Genomic DNA, 25,784 nt, shown 5'->3' with positions numbered 1-25,784 from the left:
TATGTTTAATTCAAAAAGGGATATCCCTATTAAAAAAAATCCTTATATTTTTGTGGTTAGGACCCTCCTAAAATGTGTGCATTTGAATTACCTTGGAATAATGAATTTAAGTTTATTCCCTGCTTGCATCTCAGGCAGGTGCTCAGAACACTTCATTTTCAGGGTTACCAGACTAGGTCCTCCCTGGTACAAGGGAGGGATACCTTGCACATGAATGTCAGCATGGCTTAAAGGCAGACCAGGCATGTAACACCATTGCAGTACCTGATGGTAGGGGTGTGTCTTGCACAAAAGGACACATATATGGAGAACCTGTAGCCTGGAGAACCTTACCATTGCTGGAAGAGATGCAGACCTGGTGCCCCCTTGATACTTTGTTGGTGAGCAGAGGTTTGGAGATGTCAGAATTGGTGATTTTTCATAACCTATCCAGGGCATGCTTGAGTAAATACTGCAAGGAGTCTTCCATTATGTGAATTCATAGGAAGGCTTCTCTTTGCAGCTCCTTTGGAGCAGATCAAAACCCTTTGCTTTCTAAAATAAACTGTTCCTAGTGTCTTTTGTAAAGCTGGCAAAAGAATAAGAGCAATCTCAGTCCACATTTTCTTCTAACTTTCCCAAATAGACGTTAAATAAAACAACCTCTACTAAAGGTAGAATTTTTTCGTTGATGACTCTATGCTCCCAAAAGAGAGCTCAAATCCAGGAAACATGAGGAAAGATTCAGCATCTTGAAGGGTGCAGATTTCATTGTTATTGTTTGCCAGTGAAAGAACAACAATGCATAAGAAAACATGTATACTAAATAACGCTAATTGCATTATAAAGAGCACCAGGCATCCTATAAAAACTTGTGCCTAAATGTGTCTGTAACAATTTGTCAGCAAATGATCTTCATGCAAAAGAGCCAAAGCAATTAGCTGGGGGCTGGCTAAGCTCTGCACTCCTTTCACATGCTGTGTAGTAAAACAGACCACCACCAAAAAAAAAAAAATCTTGTATATCTCAAAATGCTAGGTCAGTGGTTCAGCTGTTTCACTAGAGTCTTTTCTGTGTTAATTTGCCATATTTTAGAAAGCATGTTACACATTATTCATTATTTTACCCTCTCTTCTCTCACTGCCCTGCTATGGGCCTAAGAGTAAATCCCCTGAAGAAGAATTTCCATTCTCTAGAACTGAATCAACAAATAAGTTTCACCTGAAAGTGGACATATTATTCTCCAGGTTAAGGCTGATTTTTATTTATTTATATTTTCAAGCTTCTTTGACCAACAGGTAAGTAAAAGCCTAACTGCGACAATGGAATAACATTGACTTACCCCACTTGTTTCAGTTTAGTTTTTATGATTTTAAGTTAGTGCTTTCATTTAATCTAAGCTGAACACCACCATCTGATTTTGAAGATATCAAGAGAAGAGTAAATGGCAGGTATACGAGTATAGAAGAGTATAATGGCAGGTATTTTCCCTCTTAAGAGGTGTTGCAATTTTATACACTAGGATAACACCTGTGGATCAAGCCACTCTGAGCTTTGGATAACTGCAGACTGGGAGTACTGTGAAGATGTGACTACAAATTTGCTTATACTTCTTTCCAAGAAAATGTCTGTAAGTTATAGTGGCTGCCTTGTGTTTTTATAGGCTGGAACTGTGTTATTCATGGGATGTGGAGTACAACGTTGATTTTGTGTTTTGACTCTTCAATACTTCTGTAAATGCAGAAAGAGGAGAAAGCAATTTGGCTCCTGCTTTTCACAGATGGGAAGATATGGTCTTTGATCTTAATGCTAGAACTAGTAATCAAATGTTGGTTTCCTGGCTTTTAATGTGTGAATGAGTTGAAAGATGCTCTCGACTAGGCTAACAAGCCATGTGCAGTGGGTGAATGATGCTTTGTGTAGCTCATTCTTGACACATTTATGATATAAAACAAATGTATGAAGGTCTTTTGATCCGTGAGCTAAGGCTGCCTATGGTGACAGAGACAAGGCAGGAATATTTGGAGGTTTTGTAAAGTATCCACATGCATTGTTGTCTCCCTGCCTCTATCCTCATTTTGCTTAACTTTCTCTTTGTTATGTACGGTGCTTTCTGCTGGAATAGTGTTAATAGTCACTTCATGTGAGCTTCACTATTACACCTCCCCTGAGTGGAAATAGGGGGTGAAATCTTTTTAGACCTATGGTGTCTACATTTGGGCTTGGGAAAGGACAGGGCAGCTCTTTTGTCCAGGCAGCTGCACAAAACCTGCTTGTTTCCTCTTTATCAATGAACAGCACCAAGTGCTCAAAGAAATTCAGCAGCTATATTTTGCTTGGAATTATATGTGAAGGAGGATCCTCCTTCTTGTCATTTTATTTATCATTAACAGCCATTTTAATTTCTTCCCAGCGGCAATTATACTGATATCACCACATCTAAATCAGAAATGACACTGTAGTGGTTATATTATGTTGACTGGGCATCACCTAATTTTTAAGTGGCATTCTTGCCCCATCATTGTGATTGTATCCCTTTCTAATAAGTAATATAAGAAAATATCTACATAATGGGAAAACATACATATTAATATATTCCATGACAAACATGTTAATTTTAAATATTAATCATGGTAAATAGAAGTCATGTTTTACATTTTTCCTCTTCAGCACACTATTCTCTTGACAGCTTGCTTTCCCTCTGGTTCTATTCTTTTCTGGTGTACATTCCACTGCCTCTGGTCAGCCTGTTAGTTGCAGAAGGAGAAGGCAGGTCTAAAAGGAAAAAAGGGAAAACAATGTTACTGGATAAGGTAATATTGCCACTCTCCTCACTGCACTCAGGTCTGCATGAAGGGACTCAAATATGTGCAATAAACATATGTGTGTGATAATGAGATTGTTGTTGGAAAGTCATCTTGAAAAGACAAGGAGCAATTAAGCTTGCTTGCTTATATAAGTTAGAATGACAAGATGCCACTGCTGGTCCCGCTCATCCATATAATAGGGTTCTCCTTCCCTGCTTAGCTGTATTGGGAGAAGCATTTCCTGTCAAACCTCTGCCATGACTCCACCATAAAGCAGTCTGCCTTTCTCCCTTTCATACACCATTCATTCTCACACTTGCATCACTGTCCTGATTTCAACTGAGTGCCTGCTAGCAAGCACCTGTATTAGAATAATTTAAGAATTCAATGCAAAGCCTTCATATAACTGAGTATTTATTTGTATTGGTGTACTCTCTCGTCCAATTTTAATTGAATACTTAAAGATGTCACTGGGGAGATGTGCAGGTTGTTCACAAATGCTTAATAATGCGATGTGTGGAGTCAACAAATAATGCACCTTTCTTTTGCTATCTTGAAGATTTAGATAGGATATCTTGGATGCTATTGACAAGGAGAGAAGTGTGGAACAATAGGAACATATGATAGTGTTAGATAACAATAGCTATCCTTATGCATCTTGAATTGAATGATGAAGCCATCAATTAGAGAAATAGCCCTCTGAGTATATATCATCAACAAGATGAATACCAGTACATTGCATTTCTGAATGGAGATCTCAGTGATCTGTAACTCAGAAAGGTAGTGAATAGTATACACAGTCAAACTAATTCTATTACTTTGAAAATCAGAAATTTTTTGCCCATGTTTTTTTGGTTTTGTGGTTTAGGGTTTTTTTAGCTACAAAACTCTTTCAGACACTGGAGGTATTTGTATTTTATATTAATAACTTAAACAGTGCCTTCTCAGTTAGTATTAAGATGCCATTCTTCTTCACAGTAAGAATATTTAGTGGACACTTTCAGGGCTTAAAAGAGTATGAGGAACAGTTCTTTCTAGTTGCTTGTCTGGTTTCTTAATTAATTCTTACACACAGGCATGAATGGGGATCCATTCACCCCCTGTGAACTCTGTTAGAGTCCCTCTCCATAACAAGGAGCAGACCTGGCATACACTCTATGCCATAGCCTCCATTTTCAACCTAAATTCTCTCATGTTCTCGTTGGAATATCTGATGGTTTCTATCCCTTCTGCAACTACCAGATTTGGGTGGGGTTTTTTTGTTTTGCTTTGGTTTGGTTTTTTTTTTTTTTTTTTGTTGTTGTTTTATTTAGTTTTGTTTTGTTGTTGGGGTTTGTTTTTTTTTAATAATCATTAATATTGTTAATGGCAGAAAGGCAACAGAAAGAGTCAAAGATACTGAAGCTGCATTATAATAAGTAAGGAATTCCCAGCTTTTACAGTTTCTGGTTATCAGTTTAATTTCTTTTACTTACATTTCAGATTGAGTAAATATTCCATGGCCAGGGCCAAAATTTTTTCTTGGATCTTTACCTATGTACCAAAATGTACAGCAGAGCAGCATTAGACAGTGAAAATGGCTCTGTAAGAGAATAAAGAAAAAATATGAGATAAGACTGTAATTAACAGAGTGTTTGACTAAGTATAAAATACAGTTAAAGAAATGAAAATACATTTTCATGACCACTATCTGTATTATTATTATTATTGGTCGAGGGTTTTTTTAACATGGACTCCTTTGTGCGAAATCAGTTTTATGATCTAAATGTTTAGGTCCGCTTCATGTTTGTTTGCTTGTATGCAGAAGGTCATTATATTAAAAAATGGATCCTACCAGGCATGCCAGTGATTGTTGCAGTGAAGAATTTCTAGAGCCTTAGGGGATAAAAAAACAGTCACTGCCTTTCCCAGAAGCATCTGAAAGGGCTAATGAAGTTTGGTGTATCTCAAATGTATTGACAATATATGGCCTGATGAGAGTAAGAAAAAGCTCAGGTCTTTCAGGATAACAGCAGGTAAAAGAAATTGCTGTAGCTTTCCCCCTTCTAAACCTAATCAAATGAAACCACCTACAGGCCAATATGCTTCTTGAGTGCACTTTGCCCTGGAAACAGTGTATTATCACCCAAAACATAAATAATGCAATAAAAGAAAATGGTTGATGTATTCTCAATGAGCTATTGTTAAGGCACCCTTCACTCTTATCTTTTTTCATAGCCTGATGCAAAGAGCAGCATCCAGTAGTGGAGTGCATTATGAGTGCTGCTAGGAAAGTACAAATGAGAAAACAGGTTTAATTACACTGCTTACTGCATCTAGAGGTCCATGTGGTTTGACCGGCTGTGTTAGGACACCCTGTAATTTGGAGGAATTCTCTGTGCACTGGCACCATAAATGTACTGCTATCAAAAGGATGGTTAATAATCTAAAGTTGGCTGTTAACATTGCTGGAGCTGGTGTCTATAATTTCAGTGAGTGACCTGAATGACTCTGCAATGAAAGACTGAAATGTCACTCTCCTCCTTTACTTTGTTTGCCTTGAGCAAAGACTGCTCCAGATTGTGTACATCCACCGAGGTCCAAATGATGAAAGGGCAGTGTGTAAGTGTAGATTCAAGGCTCAGCTAAATCTCCCTGCTCTGGCAGAACGGTAGGGGAACATGAGGAAGAGGGCCTGGGTGAAAAATAGGATGATCTCCTCTGGAGCAGCTTATACTGTGGCCATCTTTTCCCATCTCTGAGCAAGTAAGAGTGAGCCTGGCTATAGGGACTTGGCTCTCCCTTGCTCTCTTAGCTGCCAGCCACGAGTAAATCAGACCTGATGCCTGTGGCTAAAGGCAAAGCAAATGGTTTCCATTACCCAGGTATTTATTTTGCACCTGCTGCTGTGACATCTGTGTAATAACAGTTACACATGACAAAAGGTAGTCTGACCTGACTTCGAGTATTTCATTGCTTTTTTTCATTGTGCTGAGTGAGCAAGCAAGCAGAGGACTCATAGTCTTAATGGGAGGTAGAATTGTAGAATCATTTAGGATAGAAAAGACCTTTAAGATCATCAAGGTGCCACAGACCATCCAGCTGAGACACCTGTGGAGTGGCAAGTGCAAAGACCTTTGCTGTCAGGAATCTTAAACCCTTGTTTCCGATGTGCCTCGTTGGTACAGCTCAGATGCAGTAAAGGAGTAAAATACTATCAGTAAATTTCAGAAAGTTCAGTATTTGCATTTCATTTGGAAACCTATGACATTTTGGCATATTTTCACTGGAAGGCCAGAGCAAGGCTGATTGAAGATCAGTGTCGGCATTAAAATATACAAGGTATGGAGAGCTGGTGCACTTCAGAGCAAAGCCAGCCTGCCAGGCACAGAACTAGGGCAACCCTGGGACAAAGAATAGGACTGTTAGGGTTGGTGGTTTTTTTAAATACAGCATTGAACAAAGAGATTGAGTCACCCACAAGACTCTGAAACAGTATCTTGGAGTGGTACAGGCTCTTAGAGCAAATGTGCTTGTCTTCAGAGCTTGGTTCATATTGCCTGATGTACAAGTGTCAGGACTGGGGGGTGTTCAACCTTTCCACTTACAGTGTGGCAGATAGGAAAGCACTGGAACAGCACCATTCTCTGTGTTCTCTCTGGTACAGTACAGCTGGTTTTCAAGGACCAAGAAACTTTTCCATCATTTGGATAAGCTTGGGTGTCAGTTGTACTCTGGCAAAATTATGACAAGAAGCGCCAAAGAAATCTAAGCGTGAGTGACCATTCCCCTCCAGGCAACTTGAAGGCACTATCAATATTTTGTTTACTGAAAATATTAAAAAGTACTGCTGCCATTTATATATGACTGGTAAAGTTCTGACTATTTCTGGAAGCAAAGAAATAATTGCTTTCACCTTCCCACCTTACATTGTCTGTAATTAGTGGAAAATGTGACATAATGCCAGGAAGATGGAAGAAAATAATCTAGAAAGCAAGGACACTGGCATTAGTGCTCACTGCAGTATATTTGTGAAGCACTTCTATTAGATTTAGGACTGTATCTGATTTACATGGTGGGGAAAAAGCCTGAACTCATCTCAGGTGAAGCACAGACTTTGGCTTTCCTGCACTCACCACTATCAACATCCTTTTTTTGCCCCTGCTAGATACTACCCTCATCTCTACAGCATCTTTTATCCACAGCACACTACTCATCTTACAGGGTTCTACTTCATACCATGTGTCCCAATGCTGAAATGTTTTGTATTGCTACAATTTCAAGTTTGTGGAAAAGGACGAATGTTTGGCCCTTTCCTTTTTGCACCATGATGTGCATTTTGTGACTGCCGAACATCGCAGCTTTCACAAATAAGAAAGGAAGAAATGCCAAAGAAGTTGCTTCATCACATTAACAGAATAAGAGACACTGAAAATTAAATCACACAGGTGGAAAAGCACCTTGGTGGGTCGTTTTGTTTTTTTTTTTTCTTGTGTAGCTAGAAAAGATCTCACATGTTGTAAAGAAAAATTGTCTGTTTCTGTGGAAAATGTAAAATGTATATATTTGCCATAAATTCACTTAAATTTTGTTGCAGAGCATATAGGGAAAGCTCTGTGCTTTCTTAGGTTTACATATATTACAAGACAATTTGACCTACCCCTGCTGAAAAGGGAGAGAAAAACCTGAAACTTCCAGCAGCCTCCCTCTCTATTTTTTGCACCCTTTATTTTTTGTTGGGAGTAGGGAGGGAAGCAGAGAGAAAGAGGGAGAAGGGATGGAAAACGGAGCTATCAAGTAAGTCAAGACTGCAGCTTACAGGAGTGAGGGGAAAAGCTGGTTTTTTGAACTAGAATGGACAATAATCTGTCCTTCACAGTCCAATTCATTTAGAGAACACCCGGGAACTGGAGGGTTGTCTTTTTAGCACTTTCTCCAGAGCAAGCTTTGCTTTGCCACGGCCCATCATCTGAGAGCTCAGAGCTTGCAAAGCTGCTGCCATTGCCACCACAGCTCTTACAGCATCGACTGAAAACACTGAATTTCTGCATTGACTGAACTGAATTTCTCAAGACTTTGGGAGTTATCTGGAGGCCCTGGGAAATTTCACTACAGCTTGAGGTTAGGCAGGTCTGTGCATTAAAACTGTTTGTTCCAGCAGCATGAACACACACACACACAGAAATAAGAGGCAGGTTCTCCTCAGAGACTGTTTTTACACTGTTTCAAGAGCGTTATTCTTGCTCCTCATTTACATTCCCAGGAGAGGAAATTGACTCAATATCTCTCTTATTTGTAGGCACTTGTGATAGCAGGTTGAGGTTTCGCAGCTCAGTAAGAAGTCAAATGATCCAGTAACTGACTTTGCACCTTGATTACTGAGGATACAGGAAAAATAATGTATTTAATCCACTTTCACCTGGCTACTCTTGCCACACCCTATGCGTACCTTATGTTGCTTGTATGCAGGGGTTATTTTGGAAGTAACACAACCCAAGGAGAACCCCTCATTAGGGCTTCAATGAGGGATTACACACTGCTGTCAAGGGGCAAATAAGCTAGGCATTTTCAGCATTATTCTTGTTTAATGTTATGAAATGGCCTTCAAAACTCTGGATGCAAATAAAACTTCCCAATAGGCTGCCAGGAACAGTCATGCCAATAATGCCATGCCAATGTGAATGAAGTTGGAGTGTTTTTCTTTGCAGCAATCAGACATGGCACACAATGCATTTCTGTGGAGTTCTCTTTCTTGGGTGGTTGAAATCACTTGGCTGGCAGCCTCATGCCTCCCAGCTCACCTGAGGCATGCTGTAATCAGCCAGAACCGTGCTGCATGTCATGTCTTACTGCTTCCAGAAAATATACAAATTTCCTTTCCTTCTATCCCTTTGTGAATGAGTCCCTTAGGGGTATGGTTTTAAGACAGTGCACAAGAAGCCTTTGCACAGATCCTCGTAACGCATAATGAGATTTGTGTGCCTGCCTACTTTCTCTGCAAATGAACCCTAGAACAGCAGAAGTGACTTGGTCTGGCACTTACTTGGTCCTTTTGACCTCCCTCTTGTGACACAAGATAAAGACTTCCCCCTCCTTCTCTTACAGAAAGCCTGGAGGGTAGGTTTTTATGATGTGCTGTCTGGTCTTGCAGTAAACAGAGACATTTCTTGAGGATTTCAGAGTCATCAGCTCCAGTTCTGAAGAAAGATACAGTTGTTTAGCACTTTGTAGGATAAACTTGTCTTAAGAGTACAGGTGCAATAAGTCTGCATGTCCTATGACAGAAGGCTTGAATGCAGAGTTTTTGTGTCAAAATGACATCAGAAAAGGCTTTAAGTCCCAGAGAGGCAACTGCTTATGACAAGTAGAAAAGTCTCACCTGCAGAATAGGTGCCAAGAGCTCATGCTCTTTCCAAGGCTGTTTTGTTATTACTGGACCTTGCAGTATTCAGTGAAATGGCTCCGTGAATATTCTCCTACAAAGACTCATGCAAGCTTCTTGCACACAGCCCATTTTTAATTTTTTTTTTTTTTTTGCAAGACCTACAAAAAAAGAGAGAAAGAACATGCTATCAAGCACCACCAAAACCTCTGGGCTGTTATGGATTGTGGGAAGGTTTCTTGCAGTCTGCCAGGATCCATGCTGAGTGCCTGGGGAGCTAAAAACTGCTCTTGTCCTGTGATAAGGGCTTTACATGAAGCAGGCTCTGCTGGAGGCACAACTTGTGTTGAACCAGCACTGCCAAAATGCCCCTTATACACAGCATCAACTGAAGTGACATCAAAAACTCTCCTGCCCTATAACCTAAGTAAAGAATGTGAGTTTAATGGGGAAATATACATTGAAAAGTATAACTGAGATCAAGACATTGTGCGCCTGGAACCAGCAGGCTGTACCTCACAGTTTCTCAAGTTTTGCCTTGGGCCTGGTCTAGATGTACTTCTGCACTAGTAAAACACAGCAAGTGCAGTAAGTGTTTACCCCCTTTGAGGTTACCATTTCATCTGGTCTAATAAGATCCAGCTTTAATTTATGTGTGTAGCTGCGCCTGTGAGAGGCAGGAAGAACACACCAGCTGGGGAGGAAAAAGGAAAAAGAAAAAAAACATATTCCTGGGTACCTACCCAAGGAGTTAATGCATTGGGGCATATGTGAAGGAGTTAAAACACTACGCAGGTACAGATCCTGTGGCAATTACAAATGTTATTGAAATAAAAACCAGAAACAGGAAGCCAAAAAACAGGTCCCTAAGGCAGGCATCTGTCTTAAATGATATCATTTGTCAAGTTTCCAGCATTTTGTGGTTGTGAACACAAAAAGAAGTTCTGTGTTACACTAAGGACATTACATACTCATTAGTCGGAATGTTCCTGAAGTACATAATACAGGATTTTCATTTAATAAGAAGCAGCTACTTGCAACTGCGTTGCACATAAAATAAATTCTGGGCACGCTAATTGCCATTCAAGGATCTTCTACCTAATTTTTGACAGGTTTTTCTTCCCCTCCCCCCTTAGACTACACTGCATAGATTGTAAGCAGATTCTATTACTAAAGTTTTAAAATTTTTTGAGAATATTTTCTTATTTCTGAAATCTGAATTTCTTCAGTCATGAATTACGAAGGTTTTAATGCAGATATTAAAGAACAAAAGAAAAAAACCCAAGTTATCTACAGGAATATTGTAGCAAGAAGTGGTGTAGTAAGAAGGCAAAAATACATACACATACATATACATATACATATACATATACATATACATATACATACATATACAAAATACATACACATACATATACATATACATATACATGCGTGTCTCTTGGTACAATAACTGCCCCAGTCATCCCCCCTTCTTGAAGAACAAACCTAGCTTTAATTAATTGGTTTAGTTCCTCTATCTGAACACTATTAGTGCATTAGTTTTAACTAATATATAAGCTTCCCCCTCGCTGCCCTGCCAATGACCTTAAGCTTCACATGGTAGGAAAGCCACTTGCTGTAGAATAGAAAAGTAATTTATCCACCATGATTGTTCAGCCCTGGCCCCTCTGTAAAACAGCAACTGACAATTGTGCTGTGTTATGGATGGTACGTTTGTGGTGTGTACAATAGTGTGCAGAGCATCAAACTCACTTCCCTGAACACTGCCGGCAGCATTTGAAAAGTGATCGTAGAGAGAAGCGACCACTTGCTGAGCGATGTTCCTCTATTTCCAAATTTTTTTTTCCAAGTAACTCCCCCCTTTTTTTTTCTGAAAAGAAAGATCAGTGTTGTTTCTCAGCTTAAGAGCAGTATGTAGTTTTCCATTCATAAAAGTATGTCATAATAATAACAATGAAAAAAGAGGTTACATTGCTTTTATTTTACCTGGGATTTCCCTGCTTCTTTCCACATTTCAGCATTTAGCATATTCCCTCAAAACATAATAAATTTCTATTCTGTAGCTTAAGGGATCCATCAGTTAAAATGTTAGTCTTTCATCTTTATTACCCTCCCATTAAAATGAAAGAAACCGGGACACACTTCAGTTTAGAAGAAGCAATTTAGTTGGTAATGTCCTTACTACTCAAGTCTTTACAAAGAGAGAAAGTGCATTATTGCTTATATTTCACACATCTATCTGCATAAGAAGCAACTAAAGCTTTCAGACACATATGATATTAAATTTAATAATATTCTTTGATTAGATTATTTTATTACAACATTTTTCCATTACTAGTCATTTCCCGTACACATTTACATTCATAAAACCTGGAGGTTTTTCTTTGTTTGTATGTGTTTATATGTATTCATAAAGCAAGGAAAAGATTTTCTGGTTTGCTATAGCTGTTAGATTCGAAAAGAACAGATTAATAACTAGCCACCACGTAGGACTAGGTTTTCTTGTACACTGCACCAGTAACCCTTTGCTATAATGAGGACACAAAGAGGCTCACATCAGGCTGCTCCTCTTCTTCATAACTCAAAAGCGTCACAGTGGCAATAGCCTCTAGTGCTATTTGTCTTTAGTGCAGTTGTGACACTTCGGCATGATCCATAATTTGGCAGCTATTTACCGTGACATTTCCCTTCAGTGCAGCCATAACATTCAGTGAAGCCATTATTTGGTTCCATTTACCATATAAATTGTATTGTCGTGCATGCATGCTAGCAGCTACATTAGGTACCTGAAAATGAGTAAATCTTGTAAAATAGATACTAACAGCTATTCAGCAGAGAAATTTCTTTACTCCTCAGACAGAAGTAGGAATATATATAATATCTGCAAACACTACTGCAAACTTTTCCTTGAAAGATTGCAATTATCTGTATTTACATGACACAGCAGTTATTCATATCCACTTACTAAATATACACTTTATGTGCATATACATTGCACATATTTGCACACATACAAACATACAGCAAACTACTGCTTGGTAGAAACCCAACTGGATTAAAAAAGGTATTAGGAGAATCCAGCATAGCAATTAAGTAGGAAGCATATCTGTAAAATGTGCTGAGGGTTGCAAGCCAGGAGAGAGCGAGTGAGTACGTGTGTGTCCGTGTGCGCGTGCGTATGCACACATGTGACAGACTCAGGAAAAAAGCCAGCTCTTCATCTAGTTCTTTGTTGTTTTTCCATGGAAGCATATGTGTGTAGGGAAGGGAAATTCGGTTATTAGCCTCAGCAAACAATGCCAGATTCCTCTGTAGCAAATTCATTTAGAAAGGTAAAATTAGGATGTAGTGCTAGCAACCACATCTCAATGAGCTGCTATTATTAATAGTATTATTATTTAAATCCCTGCTCTCTACATATAGTATACTTAGTACTTCCAAGGCAAATGTATTATTATTTTTAATCATTTAAGTCCCCACTGTGCACACAGCTTTTAATACACCTTTTTTGCAAGCATATTAAGTGTATTGTTATTAATCCCTTGCTGTGACTCTACAGTATTTCTTTTCCTTGTATGTTCAATGTCCTATCATCATTTAAACCTCTCAGTGTGTGCATGCCATATACATTTTCCGAGGCATCTAATATTTAAACATTATTTAAATCCATCATAGCTTACTTATTCAAAGGCAGCCATGCTCCCACAACTTTAAGTTTGCAGAATGTACTTTTAAATAAAGAGAAGTTGGGTTTTTTTCTCCCTGCTGCAAGACAAAATCTATTACAAAACTCATCAAAAAGGCCTTATCTGCATGTTAAGAAATACTCTTCACCCTCTCTGCATTGATAATGCTCTCTTACAGCAATTTGAAGTATAGAAGTTGTGTCTTTAAAAACAAAAATTACTTCTTCATTCCATATTCATTCATGGAAGAGTTATCATGTTGACCCTGAGCTACCCCTTCAGCTTAACATAAACACTTGATGAAAAAGACAAGCCCAATGACCATAGCCTAACCTAAACACCAGAAGAGCTACGAAATTTGTACACTGGCTATCCAAGTTATGCATACAACAAATGTAATCCTTTTATTAATGCTGTGATCAGTATGGAAGTGCTAAACAACAATCTAAAGCCAAAATTAAAATGAACAACATGTCATATCTGAATATATATATGTGTGAACCCTCCAAAGGTCCTCTCCTCTCCTATTTTGATCAGTGAAGAAGCCTGGGGCAGTTGCATTATGCAATGTTATATATGAAGTAACATATTAAAAAGAAAGTAGAATGTATGTCCAAACAGAATCCAGTTACAGGAGGAATTTTCTATGACAAAAACATATGGAATTCACTGCCTCAGAAACACCAAATCTATTGAACTGACAGTGATCAACACATCTGAAAGTTAGGCCACTTGGATGGCTTTGGCCTTTGACTGCAGGAATTTGATTTGAAAAAATTGTTACTCATGCAACTCTTCTGTACATATCACAGATGTAACCAATTGGCTTTTTGTTTGTTTGGTTTTTTTTTCTTATTTTGCCACAGTACATCCCAACCTTGTTTTTTTAAGATGCATTTAATGACCAAGGACTTCACTTTATCCCTGAGCAAGGAAAGACAACACATATGCCTAGGAATAAAATGCTGAGAACTTTGAATGCTCTGTATGGTACTTGAGTGTTGGTATCCTTCTAGCATTCAGCTGGAAGGCCAATATACCTTCCTAATAATGCAAAACTCAAACACAGCACAATATTTTTATTATCAGAGATGAAAGAGGAAATATGTTTTTAATAGCAGATCTTACTTAAAACAAAAATGATGGTGGTTTGATGCTCACCTTGAGTAAGAGAGAAAAATGGTCACAAAGGCTCAATCCATTCCACCTTTACCCAAAATCACCAAAGTGAGACTAAACCTTAGTTTACTACTAGTTCACTAGTAGTCAGGCATGGCCCAAGAGAGAGACAATTCTCCATTGTGCACAATTCTTTATGATGCTAATGACATATGTACTAAAAATTTACATTAAGAGCGCACTAAATCAAAATTAATAATATTTTTCTGTCTGCATTAATGAATAAAATCTATGTTTTCCTGTGTTACAATCAAAAATGGTGTGTACAGCCAGTCCTGAAAAATGCCCTAAAATTAAGTTTACCCTGGATTTTTTCCTTCAAGCCCTAGCCATTATCAGTCTATCATTATATTTATTATGAGGCATATGATCTTAGAAAATTTCCATCTCTTCAACTGGATACAAATGAATGTAATTTCAAAAGATGTGGCAAAATTGGCCTTTATGATCTTAAAAGTTTGCTATGGAAAAAAATATGTAGAACAAGCAGTTTCAAATATTTTATTGTTCTGGAAAATATTATGCTTCTAGCTGGAATTCCCACTGTATGTACCATTAATAATATTCACTAGGTGAAGAAGAATTTTTGAAACTTTACAAAACCCTTTAACTGAATTTGCTGAAAAATCTATGGCTGAGCATCAGTACGTGTACCAGGTATTGTGACTACAGACCTAAAATGGTCCTGCTGCTTGTAAGAGGGCTTCTGCAGAAGCAGTATTTGGTAAAAGTAGAAGTCCCTTCCCATTTGAAGAATGATCAGTCAAATAACTCTAAAAAACAGAATATCTGAAAAAGAGCTAGTCACCAAGAAACATATAATTATTAATAAATACCACAAATATTTAAATAGCTTTAAAAACTTTATTTAATCTTCAAAAAATATACAGGGCATGAACACACATGAACATGGCTCAAAATCCCATTCCAATAATCTTTAAATGCTGACCAAAGGGGAGACTGGACAATAAACAGTGGAAAATGAAAAGGCAACAAAATGAAAAGGCAACAAAATGAGACTACATTGCAACTTGTAGTTAAAGATTTAAAAGAAAATTGCGCAGCTGTTTAGAGTTATGAAAGACAGGATTAAAAAAAAAAAGTCAAGTTGCTTAATATTACTGACATGTCAGAATTGGAGGATAAATTTCCCTGCGTAACCAGTCAAGGAATATTACTATGATCCATGATGCAACTGAATTATGATTATCATGTTTGTGACAGAAAATCAAGAGTATTTTTTTTCCCAGAAACTTCAAAAGATTAATAGAGCAACCCAAAGATACAACTCTTTACTTATTCTTGTTCTAACAATTTTATTTTTAAATCAGGGAATCAAAATTGCTGAAAGATTTTTTTTCTGAGCTGAACTACAGATGAAGTCTTATCAAATCAGGCTGACAGACTAAATCTGCCTCTGCATCAAGACTTATTCTGTCAAGAACAATGTTCTTGTCTCATGCTAACCTAAGTGACAATATCAAACACAGGCCCATTATGTCCCTGCTACAGCCACTGATTTAAACACTTTTAAGAAAATAAAAACAAACAAACGAAAAAAACCCAACAAACCCATCCCTTTTTATTAACACTTTAATGCTGTTTTTTAATATAATATCCATTACTAAGCTTAAAAAAAGAAATTGTTTCTAGTAAATCTGAGGCATAAAGTGCCCATTTTCTCTCTTCTGATTTATATCATTGTTCTGTTTTTACAGCTTACTGTTGACAGAGTGAGGTAATTCAACTACAATTTTTCCAATGTTTTTTCCCATGTACATGTAATCTACAGCACGGAATACAGATTCCAAGCCAGTGAACTTGCCCTCAGGAGACATGTCTCCAAAGTCCACCTCACAAACCAGGTCTCCTCTTTCATACATCTTGAGCAAATGCTGCAGAGCCATTTTGTAGTCAGAAAGGTAATGGTTCAAGAAGAAACCCCGGACGCTAGCAGACTTCTTCAATAGTTTTGCTGGCAATAACTCTGCTTTAACGGGCTGGAGGCCAGTGGGGTTTTGGTAGCCAGCGATAAACCCAATAACTATCAGGCGCCCTTTGATAGCCAAGGCATTGAGAGCCAAGTCAAACATCTTTCCTCCAACAGATTCATACACCACATCCACACCTTCGGGGTAGTCCTTCCTAAGCACAGATTCGACATTTTCAGTTTTATAGTTGATGGTACGGTCACAGCCAATGGATTTCAGAAAGCCACCCTTTTCATCACTGGAGCAGGTTCCAATTACATGGCATTTTGCCTTCTTTGCAAGCTGCACAGCGAACTGGCCCGTTCCTCCAGCTGCCGCTGTCACCAGAACCTTCTGGCCTTCAGACAGGTCTCCCAGCTCTTTCAAACTGAGGTATGCAGTTGCGCCACTTACCATTAAAGTGAGGAACTCGGGTTTCACTGAGGGTAGAGGGACTGCTTGTCTGGCTGGCACAACTGTGTACTCAGCAAAGGAACCTGCTTTCACGTAGGCCACAGCCTGACCCACCGAGTAATCTGCACTAGCACTGAGTCCTAACGCTACCACTTCACCGACACCTTCAAAGCCTATATCAAAGGGGGGTTTAACTGAGGCGTCATATCGACCAGCTGAGTAGTTTATATCAGATGCATTGATGCCGACAAATCTAGAAGAAAACAAAAATGTTTTAAGAGATTTACTCCTTACCAAGTTTTCATCGTATGAGAAACCTTATCAAATTTGTGGGATAAGTACAAGACTTGTTCTAATTATCTGTATATTTGAATAACGAGCAGACTCCAAAGATTACTTTCATCAGACTTCCATAGTTTGCATTCTGTTATTCTAGAATTACAGACAATTTTTCTAAACAAAAAAGAAACAACAAGAAGCTGTAAAAAGTAAAACCCAACCCCAAAACAAAACAAAACAAAATCCCTTATATTTTCCTTAGGTCCACTTGACCAAGCTAAAGAAGTTGAAAATAAATCTGTAAAAGATTAAAGCGTGAAAATTAACTGACCACTTCATACAAGATTTCAAAACACAGAAGAATGAAACATGCAGAGCAGTAAATATGTGGATTCTGGCAACAAATTTATATTTTTGAATATAATAATACTGTTAATGACTAATGATCATATTAACTATTGATGTCACTTGCAAGGTCATGTTACTGTAGGCAAGTACTTTTTAATTGATGGAGTCACTGCAGCAAATTTGCCTTTTGATGTAGCTAATGTCAATGTTAAAATATTTTTCTTTATATAAATTACTTGCAACACATCAAAACAACCTTGCAGAGAAGGAGTAAAATTGTAAAACTGAATATCAAGTCCTACTGACCTCTAACAGGTGAAAATGGATGGCTTTTTTTTTTTTTAGAGAAAGATAAAGATATACTCATAACTCGATTAAGCTCTAGGAGATAATTCCTAAGACAAAGTTATGATCTAGCTCAAATGCAAAGACCTTTTTTTAAAGTAACTATGTACACAGGCGAGAGAAAAGAGACTGGGGAAGGTTCTGCTAACTGGAAAATGTAAAAAAGAAACATATGAAACGGCACATGCCAGGACTGTTACTATGTGTGGATGTGACAGCCTAAAAGGTGTACTTGACACCATGCAAAAGCTGCAGAAGTAGGCAAACAGTGCACTTTTCATTGTTGCAGTTATCAACAAGCTCAGCTCGTATATGTGTGTAGTTTTAAATTGCTTGCACACAGAGCGGGGAGAACTAAAACCGCTTTGCTCCTTTTGATATTCTTCATTCTTTACAGCATGGGGAGCTTCAAACTTTCACCAACGTTATGTATAAAAAGACACGTAAGCGTAAACATATCCATGCATAAAATAGGCAAAAGTGACTGTAGCTCTCCGTAATCCTGCCTTTAACTCGCCGCTCTGCCGCAACAAAAAATGCCTACGTCTTGTCCGCAGATACAAAAAATCTTCTATTATCCCGCTCTGCGGTGACTCCCGTACAGGAGTGCTAAAAGATGTATAAAAATTGGTAACGGAGTTGCAGCTTCCCGTGTCCCTCGGGCGCCAGGCGAGACGTGCCGGCGCTGCACCAGCCTCCTCCCGCTCTCACACCCCAACTTCTGGGGAGGGCAGCGGAGGGTGGGAGCCCGGAGAGAGCGGCGCTCGCCCCTCACCGGCCCCACGGCTTCGCCCAGCCGGGGCTCTCGGTGGCTGCCCGGCCAGCCCGCTGTGCCCCGGCCCCAAGCCCAAAGGAGGTCCGGGCTCCCCGCTGGGCTCAGCTCGCTGCTCCCGCTCCCGGCGCGCGTCTGCCCGGGCAGGACGCGGAGCAGCCGCGCCCGCGGCTGGGGCAGCGCACCCCGACACGGCAGGCAGCGACAGCAGAACGAGCCCCCCTGGTTTTAAGACCTTCCCCTTCTCGGCGCTGCACGCTGGCGGCCGGAGCACAAAGGCAGGTAGCACAACCAAAAGCTCCGAGGACAAAAACTTTGCGTGCGGGGAAGGGCAAGTCGTGCGGGGGGCCGGGCGCCTGCCGAGCAGGGCTCCCGCACACGCACCGCTGCTTTTGTTCCGCAGCCGGAGAGGATGCGAACCCTTCCCCGCCCCGGCCGCAGCGCAACTTGTGCGTGCGGCTGCGGGGAGCGCAACTCGGCGCTGCCCGGGCGCTGACGCCGCGCCGGGCAGGGGATGCGGGCTCTCCGCGGGGCCGGCCGCCAGCTGCCCCCGCACACTCACCCGTGCGCACACACACACACAGAGACACACACACACAGACACGCGTGTTCGCACACCCGCTCCCCCCCGTCTCTGCGGGGCGGCCGTGCCACGGGAAATGATGCTCCCTGGGCTTCTGGGTTCACCACTATTAATCAGCGCAGCCTGCTGTCTAGCCCTCCCCCCCTATTTTTTTTTAAACCTCCTTTTTATTGTGTGCAAACTCAAAACTCCTGGTCGCGTTGTAAGGGCTTCTTCCCCCTCCCCCCCCCCCCCCTTTTTTTTTTTTTTTAAACAAGATTGTTTAGTCTTAGATTCCTTGCACATTAAAACGATCATACGCACCGTCTGGACTAAAACATAGCGTCTAATTTGCCTTGTCATTCCAGCTGACAGAAGTGAGGTGGTAGGATGTGCGTGCAGTTTCACAGATTATTTTGCTTTTAAAAGTAGGAAAAAGTACGAATTACAAGTTGAAGATCAGTTTACTAACTTCCGAGACCGACGAAAGTAGAGAGCATGGAAGAAACAATTACTTAGGGTGCTAGTGGGTTTTAAGACACCTTCCAGATATTTTGTGTTGCCTTCATTCACTTTCTTACTTTAAATCTGTGCTTTAATTTAGAAGTTACTAGTTGAGCTTTGCCCCTTTCATTTCAAGATGCAAACCTGAGGCAGGGTGTGAAAAAAGCCTGAGATTGGCTTTTCTCGAAATAATTATGCACATTGAGTCACCCGTTTTATTTATACTAAACAGTGTTGAAACCCCTCGTACTGTTTATTATAGAAAACAGGAGGACACTGCCGGGGGGGAAGAAATGCTGTTTTGTGTACCACAACAAAGAGTGAGACACCGAAAACCAGCATCACAGCCTTAAACACAGACAAAACAAAGTCATCCAAACCAGCAGTACGCAAGAAAAACATTATTTAGACCAAACACCCAGCAGGAATAGCCCTCCACTTTTCCCACTGGGACCCATCCCTTTAGTCTCCTGGTTCAAAAAAAGAAACTTTCTCAACCCCTCTTACTCCCTTTTCTAAAAACTTTGTTCCCATCTTCCAGCCCAAAAGTAAATTCTTACAGTTACTTTGGCAATGAAATGCGTCACTTCATCAATAAAATCTCGAAAATCCTCCAACAACTTTAAGAAGGACCAAACCTTTCTCCTGCAATGAAATGGAACACCCTTGCTTCCACACCCGCCCCTCTTTTCCCCCCCGGAAAAACAGGACAAACAGACATACAAAACTTAAATGGCTTCACTAAGGATTTATCATCATTTCCCCTCCCCTTTCTCTACTACACAGAGTCAAAGTAAAAAAAAATAGCTTAAATTAATTTCTAATTCTGAAATATTTTTGAGTAAAAGATGGGTTATTTTTTTCTGTATAAAAAGTAGAAATAAGAGTTGCTGGCGTAGCTCTCTAAAGCAGAAGAAAGCTTCCCCTAACTGCATCTTATTTTAAAATATCTATCCACACACAGATTTTAATTTCCTATTCCCATAAATCCCAAACCAGATTTTATTGTGGTGAATGACGATTGTTTTGCATGAAAAGCTCAAAGCAATTAATACTATTCATGGGCGTGACTGGGACTAAAATGAACCAATCTGAAAATGCCCTCTTGGAACCCACGTATTTCATTGTTTTGTTTTTAATTGTATGCTTCTACCTATTAGAAAATGTATAGTTGTATTTGAGCTTGGTTGTTTGTTTTCTTAAAAAACTAAATAGTCAGGGACTCATCCCTTCAGGATGGGATAGTCCTTCCCCAGACTGACAGAGAGAGGGGAAAACATTCAGAACTTGCTTCGTGCTGCAGCTTGTACACAGTGAATGTTTTACAGTAATGTAATTCTGTGTCTTCTATGATATTCTTCAGAAAGGAACAGTAAAGACAGAAGAAATGCCACAAGTAATACAAAATGTATGAACTCTACATCTAGACTTCATCACTCACCTCTTCCTCCCCTTCATCCCCACACAGGCATGTGTACCAGTAGAGGAACATGTGTGTGACAGGCTGACGTGTTAAAGCCCAGCAATTGCCTGCCTGAATCTGTGGACCAGCTCCTGCCTTTAGCGTGGTACGAGCCCTTTTACCATGGAGCGTGCATGTCCCACGAGCACCCAGGAGCCCACCAAGCAAAAGGAGGGAGGAGAGGGAGATGGGAAGAGTTACACTGAAAGCTGTTAAAAAAAAAAGGAATAAATTTTAAAAATTTACAGGAGGGCAGGCAGGGGAGTTGGATGAGAAAGGCTCCAAGTGCATGTCTGGGAGGGAGGGGAGTTGGGAAACAAGGATGTCGCTCAGCCTTGCATCACCCAAGTAGAGTACTTGCTACTTGTATCTCAAAGTCTTTCGACCTCTTCCACAGAAAGGAATTTAACTCCAGCCGGATGGCTGCTGCACGCCATTACTGTTTCAGTCATTAGTGGATGCAGCAACACAGTGTCTTACACTTCCGAGGTTTGGAGGGAATTTGGGTCTCAGAAATCCCAGTAGGAGATGTCAGCATCGAATTAAAGCGCCACATCAGCTTTCTCGTCAGCTCCTGGAAGAACTCCTGCTCTTTCTCCTTATCACTTCTTTGCCCTGTATTTGTGTGTTGCATATGGACACATACATGTCATACATACATGTCACACATACGCACACAGTCACACACTGCCCTAGCAGAGCTCGCAGCATTGCTCTCAAGCCAACTTAGTGCTGCTTAATACATTTAAACTCCCACCGCGAACATGGCAAACTATTTGTTACTACGATTCCCTTGCTTGACAAGAACCTGAGAGCGCTGCTCTCTCCCGTGCCAGCCAAGCAGTCTGCTCCAAAGTTCCCGGAGTTTCGGCTTCCCCTCGTGAGCAGAGAAACCCCTGAACTTCCATAGACTTAGTTTTACGCAAGGAAGGACGGCGTCTAGGAAGGAGGCACCGAGAACAAACAGGTTTTATGGAGACAGCTGTGGGGGTAGACACGTTTGGCCCTCGGAGTCTTCATTTCACGGCGAGCTGGTCACCGCGCCGGACGTGGGATTTACGGTGCATTATGCTAAGCAAAATGTCACCTCCTCACACTTCGCCCGACCCGGCTCCTCTCTAAAAGCCACCAACAACAGCGGGCCCGCGTCCTGCGAGGGAGGCCGCGGGCCGCCCTGCCCCCTCCGCTCGGCGCGCAGGGCTGGGGGTGGTGCCGGGGCTGCCCGGGCGGCGGGCCCGGCCGCGGCCTCCCCGGTGAGTCACGGCTGCGCGGGGGCGAGGCCGGAGAGCGCCGTGAGGGGCAGCGGGGCCGCGCCGAGAGACAGCGGCCGGGCCAGGCCCGCCCGCGCAGCCGGGGCGCTGCGCGGGTGCGCCGGGGACACACTCATGCCCCGGGCACGACGTGCGTGTAACGAGCTCGGGCAGGCCCCAGGGAGGGGCCCTGCGAGCGCTTCCGCCGTCTCACTCCCTCCTTGCTCCTTGGCACTGCCCGAGCATAACACTCGCCTCTTCCCCCCTCCCCCGCCCCCCCTTTGGCACAGGGGCCCTGGGGTGTTCTCTCTTCCTTCGAGCAGGCGCACGCCAGGAGCAGCGCGCACAGACAGACAAACACACACAGCCCCGCCACAGGAGGAGGAAGCGTCACCCCCACACACGTGGATAAGGGTGACAGAGCTGTAGCACCAGCCGTTAAAAACAACAACAATAAAATGAAATTAACAGTCGCCAGATGGCGGCTGGTACAACTTTGGAGCCGGTCTCCGAAGTGAGGAGAGAGCAGGCCACAAGGCGCCAGGAGTCGGCGGGGGCGCGGGGCCGGGGCGCGGGGGGGCGGGCGGGGGCTCACCTGTTCCTGACCAGGAGGTCTCCGTCTCCCGGGAGTGGCACGGGCGAGTCCTGCTGCAGGGTGACCGCTTCCCTGAAGTTTTGGCTCAGCTTCGTCACCACCAGCTTCTTCATGGAGCTGGGGATGGACGAGCCCTGGAAATCCAGAAACTGACGGGAGTAGGACATGTCCAGGATGGGCCGCGACCAGCTGCCGCCGAAGCACCAGGCAGGAGCTGCGGCGGCGCAGGACGGCTGCTGCCGCCACCACCACCGCGCTGCCCGGGAGCTCAGCGAAGCGCCGCTTTTCGCGCTAAAACTCATGCCCTGCCTCGGCTCTCCTCTCCCGGCCCGCTCGGCAGAGCTCCGAATGGGATTCTCCAGGCAGCTCGCAGGACGCGCCGGCAGGAGAAACTCCCCGCTCGCAGCTATGTGTGTACGTAAACAGAGCCCCAGAGCAGCGGGCTCTCCCTCCCCTCCCAGCCGGCCCCTCCGCCGCACGGAGACGCCGCCGGAGGAGCAGCGGCAAGATGGTCCCCCTGCAGCAACCGCTCGTCTTCTGCCGCCGCGGGCACTACCGAGGGGCGAGGCCGGCCCGCTCCCGCGGCCGTCCGTCCCGCTAGTCCCTGCCTGCCTGCTCTGCCTTGCCAGCCAGGCAGGTGTGCGGCGGGCCGGAGTATCTCCTAAAGGAGATGGTGGTGGTGGTGGCTTTTAATTTGCACCCTGCCTCTAACTAAGGGGTTTAAAAATAGGCGAGGGGGAGAGGGGAGGGTAGACAGACGGACAGAGACAAACGCCTCGGATTAGCCCCCCCACCCCGTTCTTTAGTTTACAAAAAGAGGGTATCTCCCTACCAAAAAAAAAAAAAAAAAAGGAAAAAGAAAAAAAAAAGGGGAATTAAAAAAAAAAACCAGTAGGAAGAAAGCACGGTAAATTATCGGCCAGGAAAGGTTAGAGAAGTGGGGAGAAGTTGCAGCTAATCTCCTAATGTTGTTATTAGCCGCCGCCGAGGAGCCGCTGCCCGCGGGCGGACGCTCCGCCCCTTCCGTGCGAAACGTTTCACTTCCTCGCAAGGTGCTACGAATCAACCCCGAGACGGCGGCGGCGGCTCCGCGCCTGCCGCGGGAGGGGATTTAAACGGGCGAAGCTCTTCCCGCCGTCGCCGTCCTGCCGGGAGGGGAAGGGTAACAGGCTGCTGTCAGTTTGCTTGGGTCGCAGGGGTTTCCCCCGATCCCTGATACTGCCAGAAAATCTCGCCCTCCCTTCCCCTCCTTGCTTCTTTCTTTCTTCTTAAAAAAAAAAAAAAAAAAAAAAAAAAAAAAAGAAGAAGAAGAAGAAAAAAACATTAGTCATCTCTCTCTGTAGGTTACGTTTGGATGAGGGAACCTGCGCAGGGAATCAACTGGGTGAAGGGACCGAAGTCAGTGTTGTGACAGAGCCACCAATCCCAACTTGGTACAACTGCGTGGAGAAAGGCAATATAATAGAGATGTTGCATTGATGTCGCGTGTAGTTCCCAGAATTAACTCCATCCTACCAGTATAAACAGCTCAATGCTTAATTGTGCGGTAATAAGAAGAAAGAAAATCCCCTTCTGCCCGAAAAAGAACAAAACTGCAGTTCCAAGTGCTTTCCTTTAGGAATCAGCTGGGTAGTTTTTATTTGCTTTCTTGACTTAAAAAAAAAAAAAAAAAAAAAAAAAGGGAAGAACCCTTCTGTTCTCGCAGCTAACATTATATAAATCCCCAGACACATACTGTGCAAAATGTATTAGCAGTATGTTTCATATGCTGCAGTTCTCGCTCTGCAATCTGTTGGTATTTTAAAGTAAGGATGAACTGTAATCTCCCATAAATCATTTTTAATTCAATGCTGAGTAGACGTGTGCCACGGCGAAGTATCATCTCCTGCCTGCCTCTTTTTTTTTTTTCTTTCTCTTTTTAAGTTTGCTGGAAGAAGACCTTTGCTGAAGTTAAATCAGCACATGCGTCTTGCGCAGCACTTCAGCAAGTGGATTATAATAACAACCCCCTCAACGCGTGTCTCACATGAGGAATCTTTTATGCCGTGCTGTATTAAGACTTTTTTTTTGTCATATTGTTTAGCTCTGGGAAAGGGAAAAAAATGAAAACAAAGCAATTAAAAAGATTGACAGGTATGGGTTTGTGTGAGACCTATTTGTAATTGTCAGGGTGACGTGGGCAAGAGGAGGAGGAGTAACAAACTGAAGCAGGAAAAGCAGCTCGATGTGTCTGTCTATCAGTTGAGACTGTCTGAGAGCCCTGGGATCCGAATGTGTGTTATATTTCAGTGAAAAGAGAAGAGAGGGAGAGTGGATCTCTTTCTCTCCCAGGAGTTTAGGGGGGGGGACAGTTCACGTTAATCTGTCCCACTCAGTGAATGTCTTTTCTTCCTCCCCCCATCCCTCTCTGCACACACTCTCCGGGGTTTTTCTTGGTTTTGGCAAATTTTTTGTGTGTGTGTGTTGTTTTTTGTTTTTTGGGTTTTTTTTTTTTTTCTTCTGTTGCAGATCGAGATCAGCAAAAAAAAATCCATGATAAAAAATGTGTTTGCATTATATTTAGTAGCAGAAGAATCTTCGATTTGTGGAAGAGAAAAAAAAAGGGAGAGCAAGAGAGAAAAGTAGTCCTCTCCGGTGGTGACACTGTTTGATCTGTGACTGTTTGGAAGGTGGAGGAGTGACTGACATTTCCCATCCGGTGTATATGTATGTATGGAGGCTTTACTCCTTTTTATGATTTGCTTCCTTGCTCTTAGACTAAGTGCTGGGAGGAGAAGGAGAGACTGGATCGACCTCGTTTTTTGCACAATGAACAAACTATTACCAACGCAATAAAAAACCAAACAAACAAAAAACCCCCCAACAACAACAGCAACAACAACACACAAATCCACGAGCTTGAAACAAGCCAGCGAGCGAGCGAGAAAGTTGCGCTTTGAGACTCTTTGATCTCGGAGAAAGCCTGAGAGGGGGGGAGTGACTGAATTTACCGTCTCATCGCCGCCGCTTGCTCGGCTCTCCACCGCGAAGGAGGAGAAGAAGACGAAGAAGTGATTAAGGAAAGGAGGGGGAGAAGGGGAGAGAGAAAAAGGAGGAGAGAAAAAAAAAGGAACGAAAAAAAGATAATGGATTTGGGCTACAGATTGAACTGATCAAATCTTATTTATTTTGCACATCTCCACTGGCATCTTCCCTGCTGCTGCTGCTGCTGCCGAGAGGACTGAAGAGCTTTGTCTTATAAGGAACTTAAAAGAGAGAGAAAGAGAGA

General features: G+C 42.2%; 1 protein-coding gene across 4 annotated transcripts; it reads right to left on the bottom strand.

Annotated features, from left to right (window-relative positions):
* Positions 1-1,203: 1,203 nt before the first annotated feature.
* PTGR3 (prostaglandin reductase 3) lies at positions 1,204-23,680 on the bottom strand. Of its 4 annotated transcripts, none has more exons than XR_009114366.1 (3): positions 22,517-22,606; positions 4,262-4,368; positions 1,204-2,754 (listed from the first exon to the last, which is right to left on the bottom strand). XR_009114366.1 is itself a non-coding variant. In XM_058022434.1 (2 exons), exons 1-2 carry the CDS (start codon positions 22,816-22,818, stop codon positions 15,728-15,730), a joined length of 1,227 nt encoding a protein of 408 aa, XP_057878417.1. In that variant the 5' UTR covers positions 22,819-23,680; the 3' UTR covers positions 14,860-15,727. The 4 variants fall into 4 exon arrangements, 2 of the variants coding, with proteins under 2 accessions (XP_057878417.1, XP_057878426.1); XR_009114367.1 differs by lacking the exon at positions 22,517-22,606 and adding an exon at positions 9,145-10,465; XM_058022434.1 differs by lacking the exons at positions 1,204-2,754; positions 4,262-4,368 and adding an exon at positions 14,860-16,652 and having other exon boundaries at positions 22,517-23,680.
* Between the last annotated feature and the right edge of the window lie 2,104 nt (positions 23,681-25,784).

Source organism: Melospiza georgiana, chromosome 1 (genome assembly GCF_028018845.1).
Source record: "Melospiza georgiana isolate bMelGeo1 chromosome 1, bMelGeo1.pri, whole genome shotgun sequence".
Taxonomy (NCBI): Eukaryota; Metazoa; Chordata; class Aves; order Passeriformes; family Passerellidae; genus Melospiza; species Melospiza georgiana.
The sequence above is the reverse complement of the archived record's forward strand: the minus strand, read 5'-3'. Positions and strand labels throughout refer to the sequence as shown.